This window comes from Nycticebus coucang, chromosome 6 (assembly GCF_027406575.1).
Source record: "Nycticebus coucang isolate mNycCou1 chromosome 6, mNycCou1.pri, whole genome shotgun sequence".
In the NCBI taxonomy this organism is placed as follows: Eukaryota; Metazoa; Chordata; class Mammalia; order Primates; family Lorisidae; genus Nycticebus; species Nycticebus coucang.
In genome coordinates this window covers 70,590,043-70,604,134 of record NC_069785.1, presented here as the reverse complement: position 1 = coordinate 70,604,134, position 14,092 = coordinate 70,590,043, and the positions used below count along the sequence as shown (strand labels likewise).

General features: G+C 57.8%; 1 protein-coding gene across 1 annotated transcript; it reads right to left on the bottom strand.

The window, feature by feature from the left end:
• Window positions 1-2,830: 2,830 nt before the first annotated feature.
• SKOR1 (SKI family transcriptional corepressor 1) lies at window positions 2,831-11,753 on the bottom strand. Its single transcript, XM_053594917.1, has 9 exons — window positions 11,554-11,753; window positions 9,121-11,326; window positions 7,985-8,075; window positions 7,054-7,161; window positions 6,496-6,567; window positions 4,995-5,069; window positions 4,652-4,726; window positions 4,078-4,143; window positions 2,831-3,639 (listed from the first exon to the last, which is right to left on the bottom strand). The coding sequence occupies exons 1-9, from the start codon at window positions 11,658-11,660 to the stop codon at window positions 3,545-3,547; spliced, it is 2,895 nt and encodes a 964-aa protein (XP_053450892.1). The 5' UTR covers window positions 11,661-11,753; the 3' UTR covers window positions 2,831-3,544.
• Window positions 11,754-14,092: the final 2,339 nt, after the last annotated feature.

The following is a 14,092-nucleotide window of genomic DNA, read 5'->3' as shown; positions in this document are numbered from 1 at the left end:
TCTTTGAGACCCAGTTGAAACAGGAAGAAAGTTTTCCTATTCTGACAATCGCTTACTTGACATCTATCCCCCAAACTAATTCTACTGATGAAGGAGCTTCTTTCTGAGTAGTAAGCCTGTGCTTAATTAACCTTATGCAAATGAGCTTAACTGCATCTTAGTGGCTATTGTCCAGAGCACCTAGGGATTCCTTCCCTCAGACATTTTCAGCACCTAGAAAGTTCATTTGGACATGCGTGCCTGTGATGTACTGGGCCCTGTGTTGGAAATCACAAGGAAAGGCAAGGGGCAAACCCTCTTGTCAAGGTACTTACAGCCCTCTGGGAAACACACACACAACCAACGACCTTGCTAGCCTCATGAACCAAGTGCTGTCAGAACACAGAGGTTGCCTGTGTCTCAGTGGTTGAGGGGTCTTGTAATAGGTTCTTTTGCAGAACGATGGCCTGGGTTTGCAGAGGAAATGGAGGTGGGAAGCAACTTCCTGGTTTCTCTCAGGTAAGTGAAATAGGAAAGAACTTGATGTGGTCTTCAGAGCATCTCCAACTTTGTGCAGTCTTTCACCCTGGGTTGCGGGGACAGGCAGGAATAGAGATGCTAGAAAAGAGATATGTTTACCTTGTCCCTTATCCCCAAATCTTGGACTCCAGAGCCAGACTCCTTGTACGTACTGCTGGAGCACAGGCATGGGGAACCTAACACCTCGTAAGACAGTCCGGAGGACATTCTGTGCCTAACTGCCCCTGCCTAACTCCCCAAGCCCCACTTTTTCTCCCTGAGAACCAAAGCATCCTAATTTGGGTTTTAGGACATTGGCTGCAATTCCTACATTTGTCGCAAGGTGGCAACGATGTGGCGAGAAAGATACTTTCTTAAAAATCCTAGGGTTTTTTTTTAAAGCATATTTTCCCTATTAATGTTTCGTTTAACTTAATTAGAATCTGGTAAACTAATTAAAGTAGCTACGAGACCCGCAATCAGCAATAATTTGTATAATTATTGATAATTACATCCATACCAATCGTTTGGTTATTAACATTTGGAGGGGGAACAAACCACTTCTGAAGGGACGTGGTGCCCAAGAGGGTGTTTCTGACTGAGCTTTCTGGGTCGGATCCACCTACACCTCCAGTCCTCAGAGATCCCGGCCCGGATGGGCGCCCCTTCCTATGTGCTCCAGCTGCCTACGTTATTTTCTCCATTGGGTGGGGAGTTAGGGAAGGAAGGACCTCAAGAAACATTTGCCAGGCTCCTTGTTGAGCCTCAGCCAAGGAGCTTCCTGCCTGGGTGGTAATTGTTACGCCCATTTTACAGAGGAGGAAAGTGCGGCTTCCAAAGGTGCGGTGGGGAAAGACGCGTGCCATCTCCATCACACTGCCAGGCCGGGTCCCAGTTCTGCTGGCCCCTAGCGTGCCCTGGGGATGCAAGTCGTCCTCTCTGGACCTCAGTTTCGCCTAGGGTACAGAGGAGAACTGATGTAGTTGGTCCCATCTATATGCAAGGGCCCTAGAGGGTCCCTGCCTGGAGATCGCGCGTCCGGAGGCGAAGCCTCACAGTCTGCCCTGCACCCTCACCGCAGCCGTGTCTCTCCTGTCCTCTCTGGGTTTAGCCCTCGGAATATCACGGGACTTGAGGGATCCCAGCGCAGCGGACTCTGGGGCCGGCTTCCTGCCTCTGCAGTACAGCAGGTGTCCGGGTCCGCGCCCGTTTGGGGCGGTCCAGGGCGCGCCTCCTACTCGCCGGCTCAGCCAACGGCCCTCCAGGCAATCCGCCGCGAAACTTCCCGGCCCCGAGCTACTGGCCAGACCCACGCGAGCTCTGGGTGACCCGAGGCCGGACCGTCGGGGCCCTCGTTGCGGCCACGGACAAGTGTCGGCCCGCGGCTTCCCTTTCAGAGCTTTTCCGCGAGCCGCCAGGGCGGAGGCCTTAGTGTCCATATTTTATAGAGGCGGTAATGGAGACACAGGAAAAATAAAGGTCGCTACAGGGACCCCTTGCTAGCTAGCCGAAGAGGTGAAATTGGGACCCGAGGCTGAAGGAGTCTGAGTACCGTGCGCTTTCCCACTCCATCCACCCGCGTATTCCTCCCCGCTCTCCTTCCCCCAAAGTGAGAAAGAGTTCCGTAGTTAACTTCGGTGGTTTTAGCCCAAGGAGCAGGTGCGCTGTGGAAACTGTGGCGGACCGGAGGCCTGTGGCAAGGTGAGGCCTCGCCAAACGCAACCCGGGCGTGGATGCACCTGCGGCCCCTAGGCTAAAATGGACCGAACGCGACCGTGAGGCCAGGCTTCCCTCCTTTCGAACAGCGGCAGGGCAGGCAGGAGGACATCTGTGCACCAGCTCTGAGTCTGGCCTTCCTTTCCAGGCCTGTCCTGCCGAGACCCTTTGTAGGTACTTGGCCCTCCACCCTGCCCCAGGGATCCAGGGCCGGCCAGTTGCAGGGGCTATTCTGGCTGAAACTGGGATTCTGCGCTGGGGGCCCCAGAGGTAACTCCCCCGGTGTGGCAAGCGTGGGAATGGGCACGAATGAACTCTGGGCCTATGCAAGGGCTTGAGGAAAGAACCAGGGACTTAGGTGCCAGGGACCATGCCCTAGTCCCTTTTCCCTAGCCGGGTCGCTAAAGGAGAGTCCTAAACGCGGAGAGGGAGTGTCCTGTGGTGTGTCTGGAGGGGTCAGTGCAGAGGCTGCTGCCCACCTCTTCAGGCGGGTTTCTAACCCTGGGAGACCCAGAAGCTGCGTGAAGGCTCCCACGCCCTACCTGTTGCACAGTCTGCGGCTTGCCCCTGTCCCCTACTCCGCGCACCCCCATCTCCATAGCCCCAGGGAGTGACAAGTTTTTTTTTTTTTATTAAAAACAAAAGTCACGGGTACAGGGTGGTCTCCCCAAACAGACTCCAGGTGGTCGCCATCACGTGAGTCAGTTGTCGCTCTTTTAAAGTGCTGTTACATCAAGAGGTTACAACAAAAAATAAAGCAAAATCCAAAGGGGAATGTAAAGTGGGACTGGAAGTAGGTCCAGGAGAAGGAAGCAAAATAACTTACAGCATAAATAAAGTGAACTAATACTGAACCAAGAGACTCACAGTACATTTATATCCATTGCACATAGCCACTTTGTCATTAGGAACGATAGTTTCAGAAGTGGACGGGACTGGGAGAGCAGGCCGGTGCCAGCGAAGTTGCTACACTGTATTCACAATCGGGGTCTGAGGCTGTACACGGGGTAGGGGGCGGGAGGGGAGTGGTCCCCCTCCCTTTTCTTCTCCCCATTGGTCCACTTAACCCCCAGAGGTCCGATGCCCTGGAGTTCAACCGAGGGGCCAGGCGGTATTTACACTTGGAAACCGAGTCAGGTCTCTGGACTGGGACGCCCGAGAGGGGGCGGCCAAGGCCCGGGGCGCCCAGGCGGAGGGCGGGCGGACTGGCTGCTGTATTGACATCGGTCACGTCCGAATGGCTTGTTCCTGGCTCTGGGCAGCCGCGGCAGCGGTTATTTACAAGAGGGAGCAGCATGGCTTGAGGGCGCGTGGGCGCGGTCGGGCGGCCCTAGGGTAACAGCGGGGGCTTGAAGGAGCAGTTGCCAGTGCAGTGGCGGGGCGTCAGCATCTTGCAGGAGAAGTGGTGCAGGGCGTCGTGGGCTTCTGGGGAGAGAGTCGCGCAGGCCACTTTGGGCGCCTCGCCTGCCTCACCTCGCCCGCAAGGTCTCCCGTTCCCCTCCCTGGCCTCACCCAACCCTTTGGGGACAGAGGTTCGCAACTGAGTGGATCAGGAGGTAGCAGGGTAGGAGAAAGACCCCGGTGATTCAGAATCACTGCTCTGAATAGTCCCATTTTACAGAAGAGGAAAGTGAGTCACGGAAGACAGATTTTCTGATGCCCAGAGCTCCAGGGGGCTCTCGCTCCCTACTCCAGCGTTCTAGAATAATTTTCCCATTAAAATCAGTTCCCACTTCCCTCCTCTCAGCTTCTGATCTATGCAGACCCTGGCCTTTTCCCTCACTCGCCCCTCCATTTCTTCCTTCCTTCGGCGGCACCACCGCACCCGGCACCCCTCCTATCTTTGTTTCCCGGCTTCCGCACCTTTCAATTTCTGCTGGATGGCGTAGCGCGCCTTCCGCTCCTGGTCGAGTTCGTTACAGAGGGTATCTGGAAGACATGGGAGGGACCCGTAAGGCTACCCAGCCACCCTCTGAATAGCCGGGTCGTAGCCCAGGCTTCATCCTCTCCCCAGGGCGCAGCCCCTCGCAGAAACAACTCCACGGACAGGGGGAGGGGGTACTGAAGCTCCAAACTGCAGACTGGCGGAGGGAGGAAATGGCCTGGGATGGCGCTTAAAGGCAGACGGATCTAACCAAAATTAAAGCAAACTTAGGCATTACTTCCCAGGTAATTTTACGCCTCGATTTTTAATTTAGAAACCATGGAAATTGCCGCGATAAGAAGTTCAATCACTCCATGTAATGATGCCTGCAAGCCGTTTGCTGGGCTTGCTTGCCATTCTGAGGCTAATCAGAGTATACAAAGGATATTAAATAAAAAAAATAATTGTTAAATTACCTTCAATTTAAATCCAAATGACTGAGCCAACATTGAGGCTCCTGCCAGACGAGAGGCAGTTACGGCCTGTGCACGGCTCACCTGACTCCCGTCTTACCTCTGACAATTTGCAGCTGTTGCACCATTTCTTCTCGATAAGCCAATTCCCTCTTCATTTGATCCTGAAAATTATCTGTGCAAATTGATTAAGTGAGAGCTGTTATGCGCAGCCTGCTCCCCCAGCTCCACTTCCTCATTCTCCCCCATCTTCACCCCTACCCCCACCCCCACCCCCACCCCCACCGAGGCATTCCCCACAGGAAACCGTGGAAATGGAGAGTTGCCTGGTTCCTGTAGGACGCCCAGCCGCAGCTGCCTGCACTGGGCTACCCGAGTAGGTCCAGAACACTGAGGGGGGGTGGGGAGCTCGGTGCCCAAGTGGGTGGGGCAGGATGGGGTACCTTTGAGACTCTGAAATTCTCGTTCCAGTTTCTTGCGGAGCTCCATTTGCTCCAGGAGCAGTTTTTGCAATTCGTCTGTGAGGGGTGGAGAGTAAAGGGTGGGGGTGATTGAAACTGGAGACACGCGGAAATCACCCAAGTCCTGCCCTGGCCAATAGCCCTTGGAGAAGAATTGGGGAGGATGGACCAGTGGGTAGAGGCCCTTGAACTCTGGCTTTTCCATTTGCATCCAAAGGATTTGGGTGAAGAAACAATGATGAGAAATCAAATTCAGGATGGTGGCACCCACATTCCACCTTTAAGCACTAACCAGATTGACAATCGCTGTAAATTTTTCCTAATTTCCTAAACTTAGAGGTTGGCCCACAAAAACGTGATTTCCCACTTCAAATGACAGAGCTAATCCTCCCTTTTTTTTTTTTTTTTTTTTTGCAGTTTTTGACTGGGGCCAGGTTTGAACCCACCATTTCCAGTATATGGGGCAGGTGCCCTACTCCTTTGAGCCACAGGTGCCACCTAATCCTCCCTTTTTAATATAACTCAAGGAGAACCTGGTCAAGGCCTTGGACACCCTTCCCAGAAAAATATACATACTCATAACAGCCTACAATTTCAGGAGGCCCCCAGACTGCCAAATCCATGCTAAGAACCCTCCTATAAACCACCAATGATTTTGAAGGTAATAGCATACTCTGTAAAATCTGTAACTAGAAAGGATGTAAGACCATCACAGTTTATCGCCCCCTCTGCCCACCTAGACTGTCCATGGGCTGGGGTGGGGGCAGGGAGCTGAGTGTGGATGGCTCCATTAGTGCTCCAAGGAAGCAGCTCCCAGGGGGAAGAGGTGGTGCTACCCTGATGTGGGGTCATTAGTATCTGGGCCCTCCCCCTGGAGAGTCTCCTCTGAAACACAGGTATGGAAGGTAGAAGGGCAAAGTGGGGCTAGGGACTCCCTTTCTCTGGGCCTTGATCTATACCCTCCCCCTTGCAGGATGAGTAGCAACATGAGGGTCCCATTCTACAAATAAACTCCATCTTCACTCCATTTGTGGTGGGTGGCAGGGTTATACATTATCCCTGGAGAAAAAATCAACTTCTTATATGTTCCTAAAATAAATGTTTCCCTGCAGTCTTGCTATTCAGAAAAAGTCCTGTTGTCCATTGAGTTTGGGAGACCCAGATTGTTCACAGGCATCAAGTTCTGAAAATCATTACTCATTTCTCTTTCCCACTGGGCTATTCAGACAAATTCCTTCTTTACAGAACTCAAACTTTGAATACACATCTGAGGGTTTGGTTCAACCAAAAGACACAACATACTTACTTCTGTGTCAAGATAATGTATCCAGAAGATTATCTTTTCCCCTCAGGGAAATAAAAACTGATCCTCTTCAGAACCATGTCTTTCCCACACTCACCCCTTGCAGGGACAACAGCCCCTCTATAGGAAAGACCATCTCCCTCAAACATAGTGTACCCCTTTTCACAGATGTAACCTCACCTCTAGCCAGGTTCTCGATGTCTTTCTCCACCAGCTGAGTTCCTGTGACATCCAGGGTGAGCCCATCTTCGCCTGGGATAAAGGGGAGGTGAAAGGAGTTCTATCCTGGAAGAGGCCTTGGGAGGGGAGGAGTGAGCTTCCCAGGAACTGCACCAAGTCAAGGACTACTCCAGACCCTCTGCCTTTGGAGGAGACAAGTTACAGGCATCCAGTCCTACTCACCTTCCAACCCATCATTTTAAGGGCGAGGAGAGTGACCCACTCTGAAGAGTGGGTCCATGGAAGATGGTCTTAGGACAGAAAGTGCCCTTTGCGTTTTATGCGGGTGAAAGTGTCTCTCCCTTTCATTTTAATACACCCCCTGCCGTTACCTGGAGATAGACCCAGGAAACCCGGTGTGCACCTCGCCCGCGTTATTTAAATATGTATCTCCTCGCCACGGAAGAAACTAGCGGCCTTGAACTGACTGAAAGCCTTCCTGACAAGCGCGCGGGAACCTGGGCGCCCCGGGTCCCTCCTCCCTGTTGCGGGTTGGGTGCGAAGGGTCCGAGGGCTCACCTCGGTCTGTATTTGCAGGACTTGGCTGAGAGATACTCCTTTGGTCTGGGTAGGATTTCCTCGTTTCCAAATCTTCGGCAGTCGAGTGATTGTCTTCCTTCTCTGGCTCTTAAAGGCAATAAACCGAGTTTCAAGGAGAGGGAAAGAAACCGTGACCCGGATACTGCCAGAGCTGCCGCGGTCGGGGCGCCCGAGCCCTAATTAAAGGCGTCCTGGTCGCCTCTGGTTCCCGGCTGTGCGCCCAGGCGCGTGACCCGAGGCTTTGGGTCGGGCACCCCTCCCCCGCGCGTAGTCTGCTCATCTCCAGGCTTCACACCCCCGCCTCAGCCCCAAGGAAGAGAGCAAGACGAGCCTCCAAGCCCACCAGGGACTTACGACCTACATCGCACGCAGATACTGGGGCACCGCGAGCGCGCGTGGCCGCCAGGTCTCGCTGAGAAGGCAGCCCAGGCAGCGACTTGGGTGGATGGGAGGGTCATCGTCTGGAGCGTGGCTGCCTCGATTTGCCGGGATTTCCAAGGCCCACATCCCCTCCTCTATGAGCAACCTAGTCCCTTGCACAGGTGCAGGACGTGCTTACCCGCCGCCCCGACACAGGGGACCCCCTGCCCAAACACCCTTGCTGAATAAATAGGACTTGAAGGAGGTTCCAGACGTGGTTTTTAAAAGGTTTTAACCCAGTGTATGAGGTGTGCTGTAGCATGTGTGTGGGGAGGGTGGGCTGTTACTGTTTTTAACTAAAAGGATGGAAGTTGTCGGGAGTACTCGCTTAGCTTCCCCTCACCCCCATTATTTTTCTTCCCCCCTTCCTCTTTCTCTGCGTCTCAGTCTTTTCTCTCATTGTCTTCCCTCGCAGGCCTTCCTTGGCCCTGCCTGGCTCTGTGCCTGCGGTCCCCCCATGACAGAGGCCAGCGGCCTCGGCAGGCGTTACCGTGGGTCTCGGGGGTGCAGAGGTAGGAGGCCGCGGGCCCCAGAGCCGCCGCCGCGCTCTTCGCGTGCTCGTCCCTCTCGGGCGCGTACACCTGCGGCGGCCGAGAAATGACAGGCGATTAGGGGGCCTCTTGGAGACAACCTGAAGCCGCCCAGCTCCGTCCCTAGGCCAACAGGGAAAGCCCAGGGGGTAGTGGAGGTTGAAGTGCCCGAGGTACCCGAGCGCCCGGGGCAGGGTGATGCAGGCAGCGCACCTGTGAACCCTTCGAGCGCGCATCGCTGTTGTAGACCCAGGGCAATTATTCGCGCCCTCAGAAAATTACTCGAAACACAAAGCTATCCCAAGCCAAGGGCCATTCAAAGTCTCCCCACTTCCGGCACTTGCCACCATTTCGGCGTGCTCCTCCCCCTCCCAGTACCCAATCTCCCGCATAAATAACGCCTTTCGCATTCGGTTAATGACTCGTCTTTTAATGAACCGAATGGAAATGTACAGGTGTGCGCGCACACTTTGAAAATGGCCAGCTATTCCGGCCTGCGTCCCGCCCCTCAAGCCCCGGCCCTGCCAACTTGAGAGCCCCGGTCTTGTTCTGCCCACCGTCCCAACACAGCTTCCCCAAAACAAACCCTGCGGTTCCCAAAACAGGAGTTCCAAAAGACTCCGTAGAAAACTATGAGCAGAGCTGGTGGGAGAGTCTGGGGATCTGGTACTTAGGGAGAGCCGCTCTGCTTCTCTCCTGACCCTCTCTTCTTCCTCGGAGCTCTGCTCCCCAACTGGGGCTTGGCCTCGGGACCGCTTTTCTCTGGGTCCTTTTCTTACCCCCTCCTATATCCTCCAGACCCCTTCTATTTTTGTCTATCAGTAATCTCTTCTGTCTCCCCCTCATTCCCATCAACAACAAGAGAAAAGCACAAGTGTTCCTCTGGCTTGCCAACAACCCCCATCTTCTGAAATCCTCAGCCGCGGGCCCCAGCGAGCCCAGCTCCACAGCGCACCCGAGACTGGGCCTGCTGCTTAAACACCTACAGCGCACAGAACAAATTTCCCGTCCTCCGCCCGGCCCCGGCCTGCCCCGCAACAGGGCGGCGCAGAGGGTAAGTGAGAGGCGCCACCGGTGGGGTGGGCGCAGGGCTCACCTTGGCCGGCGCGGGGCCTCCCAGGGGCCCGCAAGGCTCTCGCAGCTCGTAGCCGCCGCTGTGTGGGCTCCTCTCAGGTCTCCGCACCACGTCGTCGGTCGTCAAGTCCCCGAATGCTGACCGGCCGGCTGGGGGTGGCCCTAGGCGGCGCCGGGGGCAAGGGCTGCCGCCTCCGTCAGGAGAGTCTGTGAGACCGTCTGCCCCCGAGGAGGATGCGGACTGGGGCCCAGCTGACTGGTCACCGTCTGGGCCACCTCCAGAGCTAGGTGCGCTGGGCTCGGTCTCATCTTGAGCGCCCTCGTCGTCTGGGAAGCGGTTGGATTCCACGTCCACCTCGGGCTCGTCCGCAGTGTCCACGTCGGGAGAGGCAGAATGGTAGCTGGAGCTGCCCTCGCTCAGAAAGTCCGGACTCACGTAGCCGCCGCCGGTCCCGGTGCCCGGTCCCGGACCGCGAGCAGGCCCAGGGCCGTACGCCTCGCGGGTGCTGCCGTAGAGCTTGGCAATGCTCTCGGCGTCTTTGACCACCGGCCGGAAGGCTGACACGTAGGAGCCTTTGCGTGCGGGTGGCGGCGGGGGCGGTGGCAGCGGGGCCAGGGACGGTGGCAGCGCCTCGTCCGCGCCATCTTCGTCCAGCGGCCCACGGGACAGAGCGCTAGGGCAGCGCTCTTCCGCGACTAGGCCACCCTCTTTGGATGGCTCAGCACTGTCCAGGGGCTCTGGGCCGCTGCCACCAGCAGCTGCTGCCGCTGCTGCCGCTGCCGCCGCCACAGCGGCCGCCACGGCCTTGGCTTGACTCTGTGCAGCCGGATAGGGCGGCACTGGGAGGCTGCCAGCCGCTGGCCAGAACATGGGAAACGTCGGGTACACGGTGGCGGCAGCAGCGGCTGCCGCCACGGCCGCTGCGTCCTTAGCTGCCCCGGAGGGTTGATGTCCCCAGAACATAGCACCGCTGCCTGGGCCCGCCCCTGCTCCCGGGGGCAAGTGGCCAGCTCCCGGGGCCCCTGCTCCCCCACCAGCACCCGCGCCGCTGCCGCTCCCAGTGCCAGGGCCGCCCTTAGGCTCTCCTGCGCCTAACACTGGGTCGTCCTTTTTGGGGCATAGGCCGAAGGCGGTGGGGAAACCGTAAGGATGCGGGAAAAGCGGCGGGGGCAGCTTTTGCAAGAGGCCAAAGCCTTTGCTGGGCACTGGGATCACCGGGTAGCTGCGTACGCCAGCACCGCCACCAGGCCCTCCAGGACCCGCTGGGCCGCTAGCTCCAGTCGCGAGGCCAAGACCCCGCTGTGGATGGGGAGGAGGAGGTCCGGGAGGACCGGCGGCCTCATCTTCACCACAGCGCAGACTCTTATGGGGCGGCGGGCCTGGGGCCATCTCCGCACCACACCCCGGCCCGCCACCGCCACCGCCGCCTGCACTACCTTTCCCCTGCGCACCCGACCCGCTATTAGAGCCGCCTCCACCGCCTCCTTGCAGCGAGAAGGTCCGTTTGCGCGTCCCGCCGTTGAACATGGCCTTGACGTCCTCCCAAGCGTGGCTCAGTTCATCTGTGGCCGACTTGTCACTGAGTTTGAGGTGACGGCGCCACGAGTTGAAGTTAGCGGCGTCGGGCTGCGTATACTTGGCGTCGGGCGTGCGGTGTGAGTGGAAGATGAACTTGTTAGGCGAGAAGTACATGCTGCAGTAGCCGCACTTGATGCACTTGGCGCGAGAGCTGTTATAACGCGCGGGGATGAAGCTACCGCGCGAGCCCCACGCACACTCATGCACCACATCGAAAGCGAAGTTCTCGGGCAACTTGGGGGGCTTGTGCTCACCCAGGAACGACTTGCAGAGGCGCTCGGCCTCACGCTTGGTGATCATGCCGCAGCGGCGTGAGGAGATGGGCATAGCCCCGGCCCGACGCAGAATCTCCAGCTGCACCGGCGTGCACTGCACGCACGTGATGCCCAGGGCCACGCGGCGGTTGTGGATCTCATTGTAGCTGTAGTTCTTGAGGAGGGTGTTGGAGATCTGCGCCAGGCACAGGCGCTCCTGGCCGTCGATGACCAGAGACACGATGGGCACCCCGTACAGGGACGTCTCTCCCACCTGGTTGGGTTTGAGAGCGCTGGAGCCCGAATAGGGCTGCAGCTCCTGCTTGGAGTTGGGCGAAGAGCTGCCCTCGCGCCCCGGCCCCAGCTGAGTGCTAAGAGCCTCCATGCCGCCGCTCCTGCGAAATAAAGAAAGCAAAGAGCGGATGAGCCATTTTCAGCACAGCCGCGGCTGCGGCTCGGGCCCGCCCAGCTGGGCGCGCCGAGTCGGGCGCGCGGGAATACTTGGCAGTGGGGAGTCCAAGCTCATTCGCCCCCTGGACAGGTGCCTTTTGTTATTCAGACCCGTACTGGCGCCAGAACAAAAGCCCCCGGGGTTTGGGGGAGGAGAAGGGGTAGTGAAGACCTCTGGAATGCCGGAGCTGCTTGGAACCCAATCCTGTTTTCAGACTGGGGAAAAAGTGGGACCCAGAGACGCAGAGTGACTTGCCCAAGGCCACACAGCAAAGCCATTGCCAAATCCAGGCTTTCCAGCGCCCAGATCCGTGTGCCTTCCGCTACCCTCGCAGCCGGTCCTGCCGGCCAGGGTCTTCAAGCCCGGACTTCGGGGACCCGCCGCCCCTCTGCTCAGTCGCGCATGCACGCGGGCGGCCTGGGGCAGCGCAGGGAGGGGCAGGGAAGCGGGGGAGGGGCGGTCACGGCCCACTCCAGACAGCGGGGCCTGGAGGGGGGCAGGGAGAAGGAGGCGGGACCTAGGTCTGCCTAAGAGGGAGAGAGATCCAGGCAACCGCTGTTCGCGGTGCTGAACCCGACCCTCACCAAAGCGCGCCGGGGCACACCCAGACCCAGGGCTGCTCCTATCGCACCCAGCTCCGCGCAAGCCGGTTTCCCGGGACAACAGTGCCAGTTTCCAAAAACCCGTGTTTCTCCTCTCACCCTGGCGACCCGGTCCGTTGAGCAAAAAGATTCAGGTGGATATATAAACCGTATTCTATTCAGCCATTCATGGGACCAGGTTTATGCAGTTCCTAACCACATTTTCTGCATCTTTAGCCGCTTTTCAGACCCAAACTGGTTTCATTCGGGTCAGCTCGAGGGACGGAGAGGTTCTCCAGGAAGTTTCTTAGGAACCACTTCTCCTTTGCTTCCAATCGCCCACTCCTGAGCTTTCCTTCTTCAGATATTCTTTTCCCACCCAGGCCAAGTGAAGGATCCTGGGGCTCTGGGCTTCCTGGGGGTGCGGCATCTCCTTTCTGAGTATCCTTCTTGCCCTGTTGTTCAGGTTTATGCGGGCTGGAAGGAATCCCAACCGGTCTTCAAAGCCACTAAAAGGCTGCAGGCACAGAAGTTGCTGCTGGTCCTTGGTTTGCTCTCTATCCTAGGCAGAGAGGCAATTGCATCACAGACCTCAGCAGCAGAGGGTCCAGGGAGCTGATGTTTGAGCCCCTTTAGGTCACCCGGCCCAGCCACATGTCGTCAGAGCTGCACTCTTCCAACCCGGCCCCTGGCTGCAGGCGCTCCTTCTGCTGGGGCAGCCCAAACCTGAGGGACCCTGCCCTAAACTCAGCCTGAAAGGCAAATCCATTTTCAGAGGGGTAGCTCCAGGAGGGCAAGGGATCTGAGTTCAAATGCCTGAGAAGGGAGACTGGAATCTTCTGTTTGTCTCTCTCCCCCCCACCACCATTTGTCGATCTTATCTGCCTCTGAGCTATCTTTGCCAGCTAGCCCTCTTTCTCCCATCTGTCTTCGTACCTTCTTCAAGTATCAAGCTATCTATTATCTGTCTGTTTCATCTTTATCTCTAAAGATCAAACTGAAACAAGTTGACCCTCCGCTCACGTTGAAGTTCCTTGTAACATTTTAGGAGGCAAAACACTATTTTAGCTGTCCTGGCTGAGGGGTCAGCGAGATAAACCTTGCACCCTCCAGGGGCTCTCAGGCAGGCCGCGGGCTGGAGGAGCTTGGCTGTGGGAAAGGACGATGGCTTCTCGGTTTCCCGAAATTGACAAGTGTGCCTGGCCCACATACAGTGAAGAGCGCGCCCTGAGCCGAGCACATCTTCCCCAGGCTGAGGGTCCTGGGTCCCTGCAGGGTTTTCCCGAGTGAGAAGAGTGGGGTCCAGGCCCTGGAGCCAGGAGAAAGGGGGTCCCTAGGAAAGGAACAAAATTTGGGGGACGTAAGAAGCGACAAGGGGCAGAATCCAGCGCAGCTTGGGAAACCATCATCTGCTTCTGGGGCTTGAGAGGTGAGCTTGGGGAGGGCAATGAGGCGGGATGCGGGCGGCAGTACCAGAGAGGCGGTGGAGTCATTCGGTGTAATAATAAAAACAACAGCCATAGAGCCCAAATCAGAACTAAAAGAAAAAAAGCTGTATGGGCAGGGCGCAGTGTCGGCGGGCTACCGGACGCGGGTACTCACCGTGCGGCGGCGGCTGGAGCCGGGCGAGCGGTGAGCGGAGGTGCGCGGCGGGCGGGAGTCGGGGATCCGCCGGGCTCTCCGGGTGATGGCGCGGCCCCTCCCCGCGCGCGCGCACAGCCGCGCTGCCCGGCTCCCAGCGCTCACACCCGCGGCCCCTCCTGCTCTCAGCGTGTGCGGGACGCCAGGGCTCCGGGCACCAAGACCTGTGCCCTGAGCCACTGTCCCTGAGGCCGGGGACTGGCCCGAAGAAGAGGCCGAAGCCTGGAGCGCATGGCGTGGTGGCGGGCACGGCGCGGTCACAGCCAGAGTGGCGAGGCCGGCGCGGGGCGGGCACGCCTGACAGCTGTAAGCCGGGGCGCCACACCCACCGCCCGCTCAGTCACTCTGGCCCTCCCCGGGTCCGCCCGCCCGCAGGTCATACGCAGCCCAGCCGCTCCCCACAGCCCCAAGGCCTCGGCGCCCCAGGTAAGCAGCCGCACACCTGCGTCCTGCGCCCAGCACCTGCGTCCGCGCTGGCGGAGAGGCCA

Bases quoted from the DNA above. Each gene is read 5' to 3' on its own strand.
- SKOR1 (XM_053594917.1), bottom strand. From the start codon at position 11,660: ATGGCTTTGCTGTGTGGCCTTGGGCAAGTCACTCTGCGTCTCTGGGTC. The intron at 8,076-9,120 runs GTGAGCCCTGCG...CGGCCGCCGCAG, and splicing joins GAGGCCCCGCGCCGGCCAAG to GTGTACGCGCCCGAGAGGGA. The intron at 4,144-4,651 runs GTAAGACGGGAG...CATGTCTTCCAG, and splicing joins ACAGCTGCAAATTGTCAGAG to ATACCCTCTGTAACGAACTC.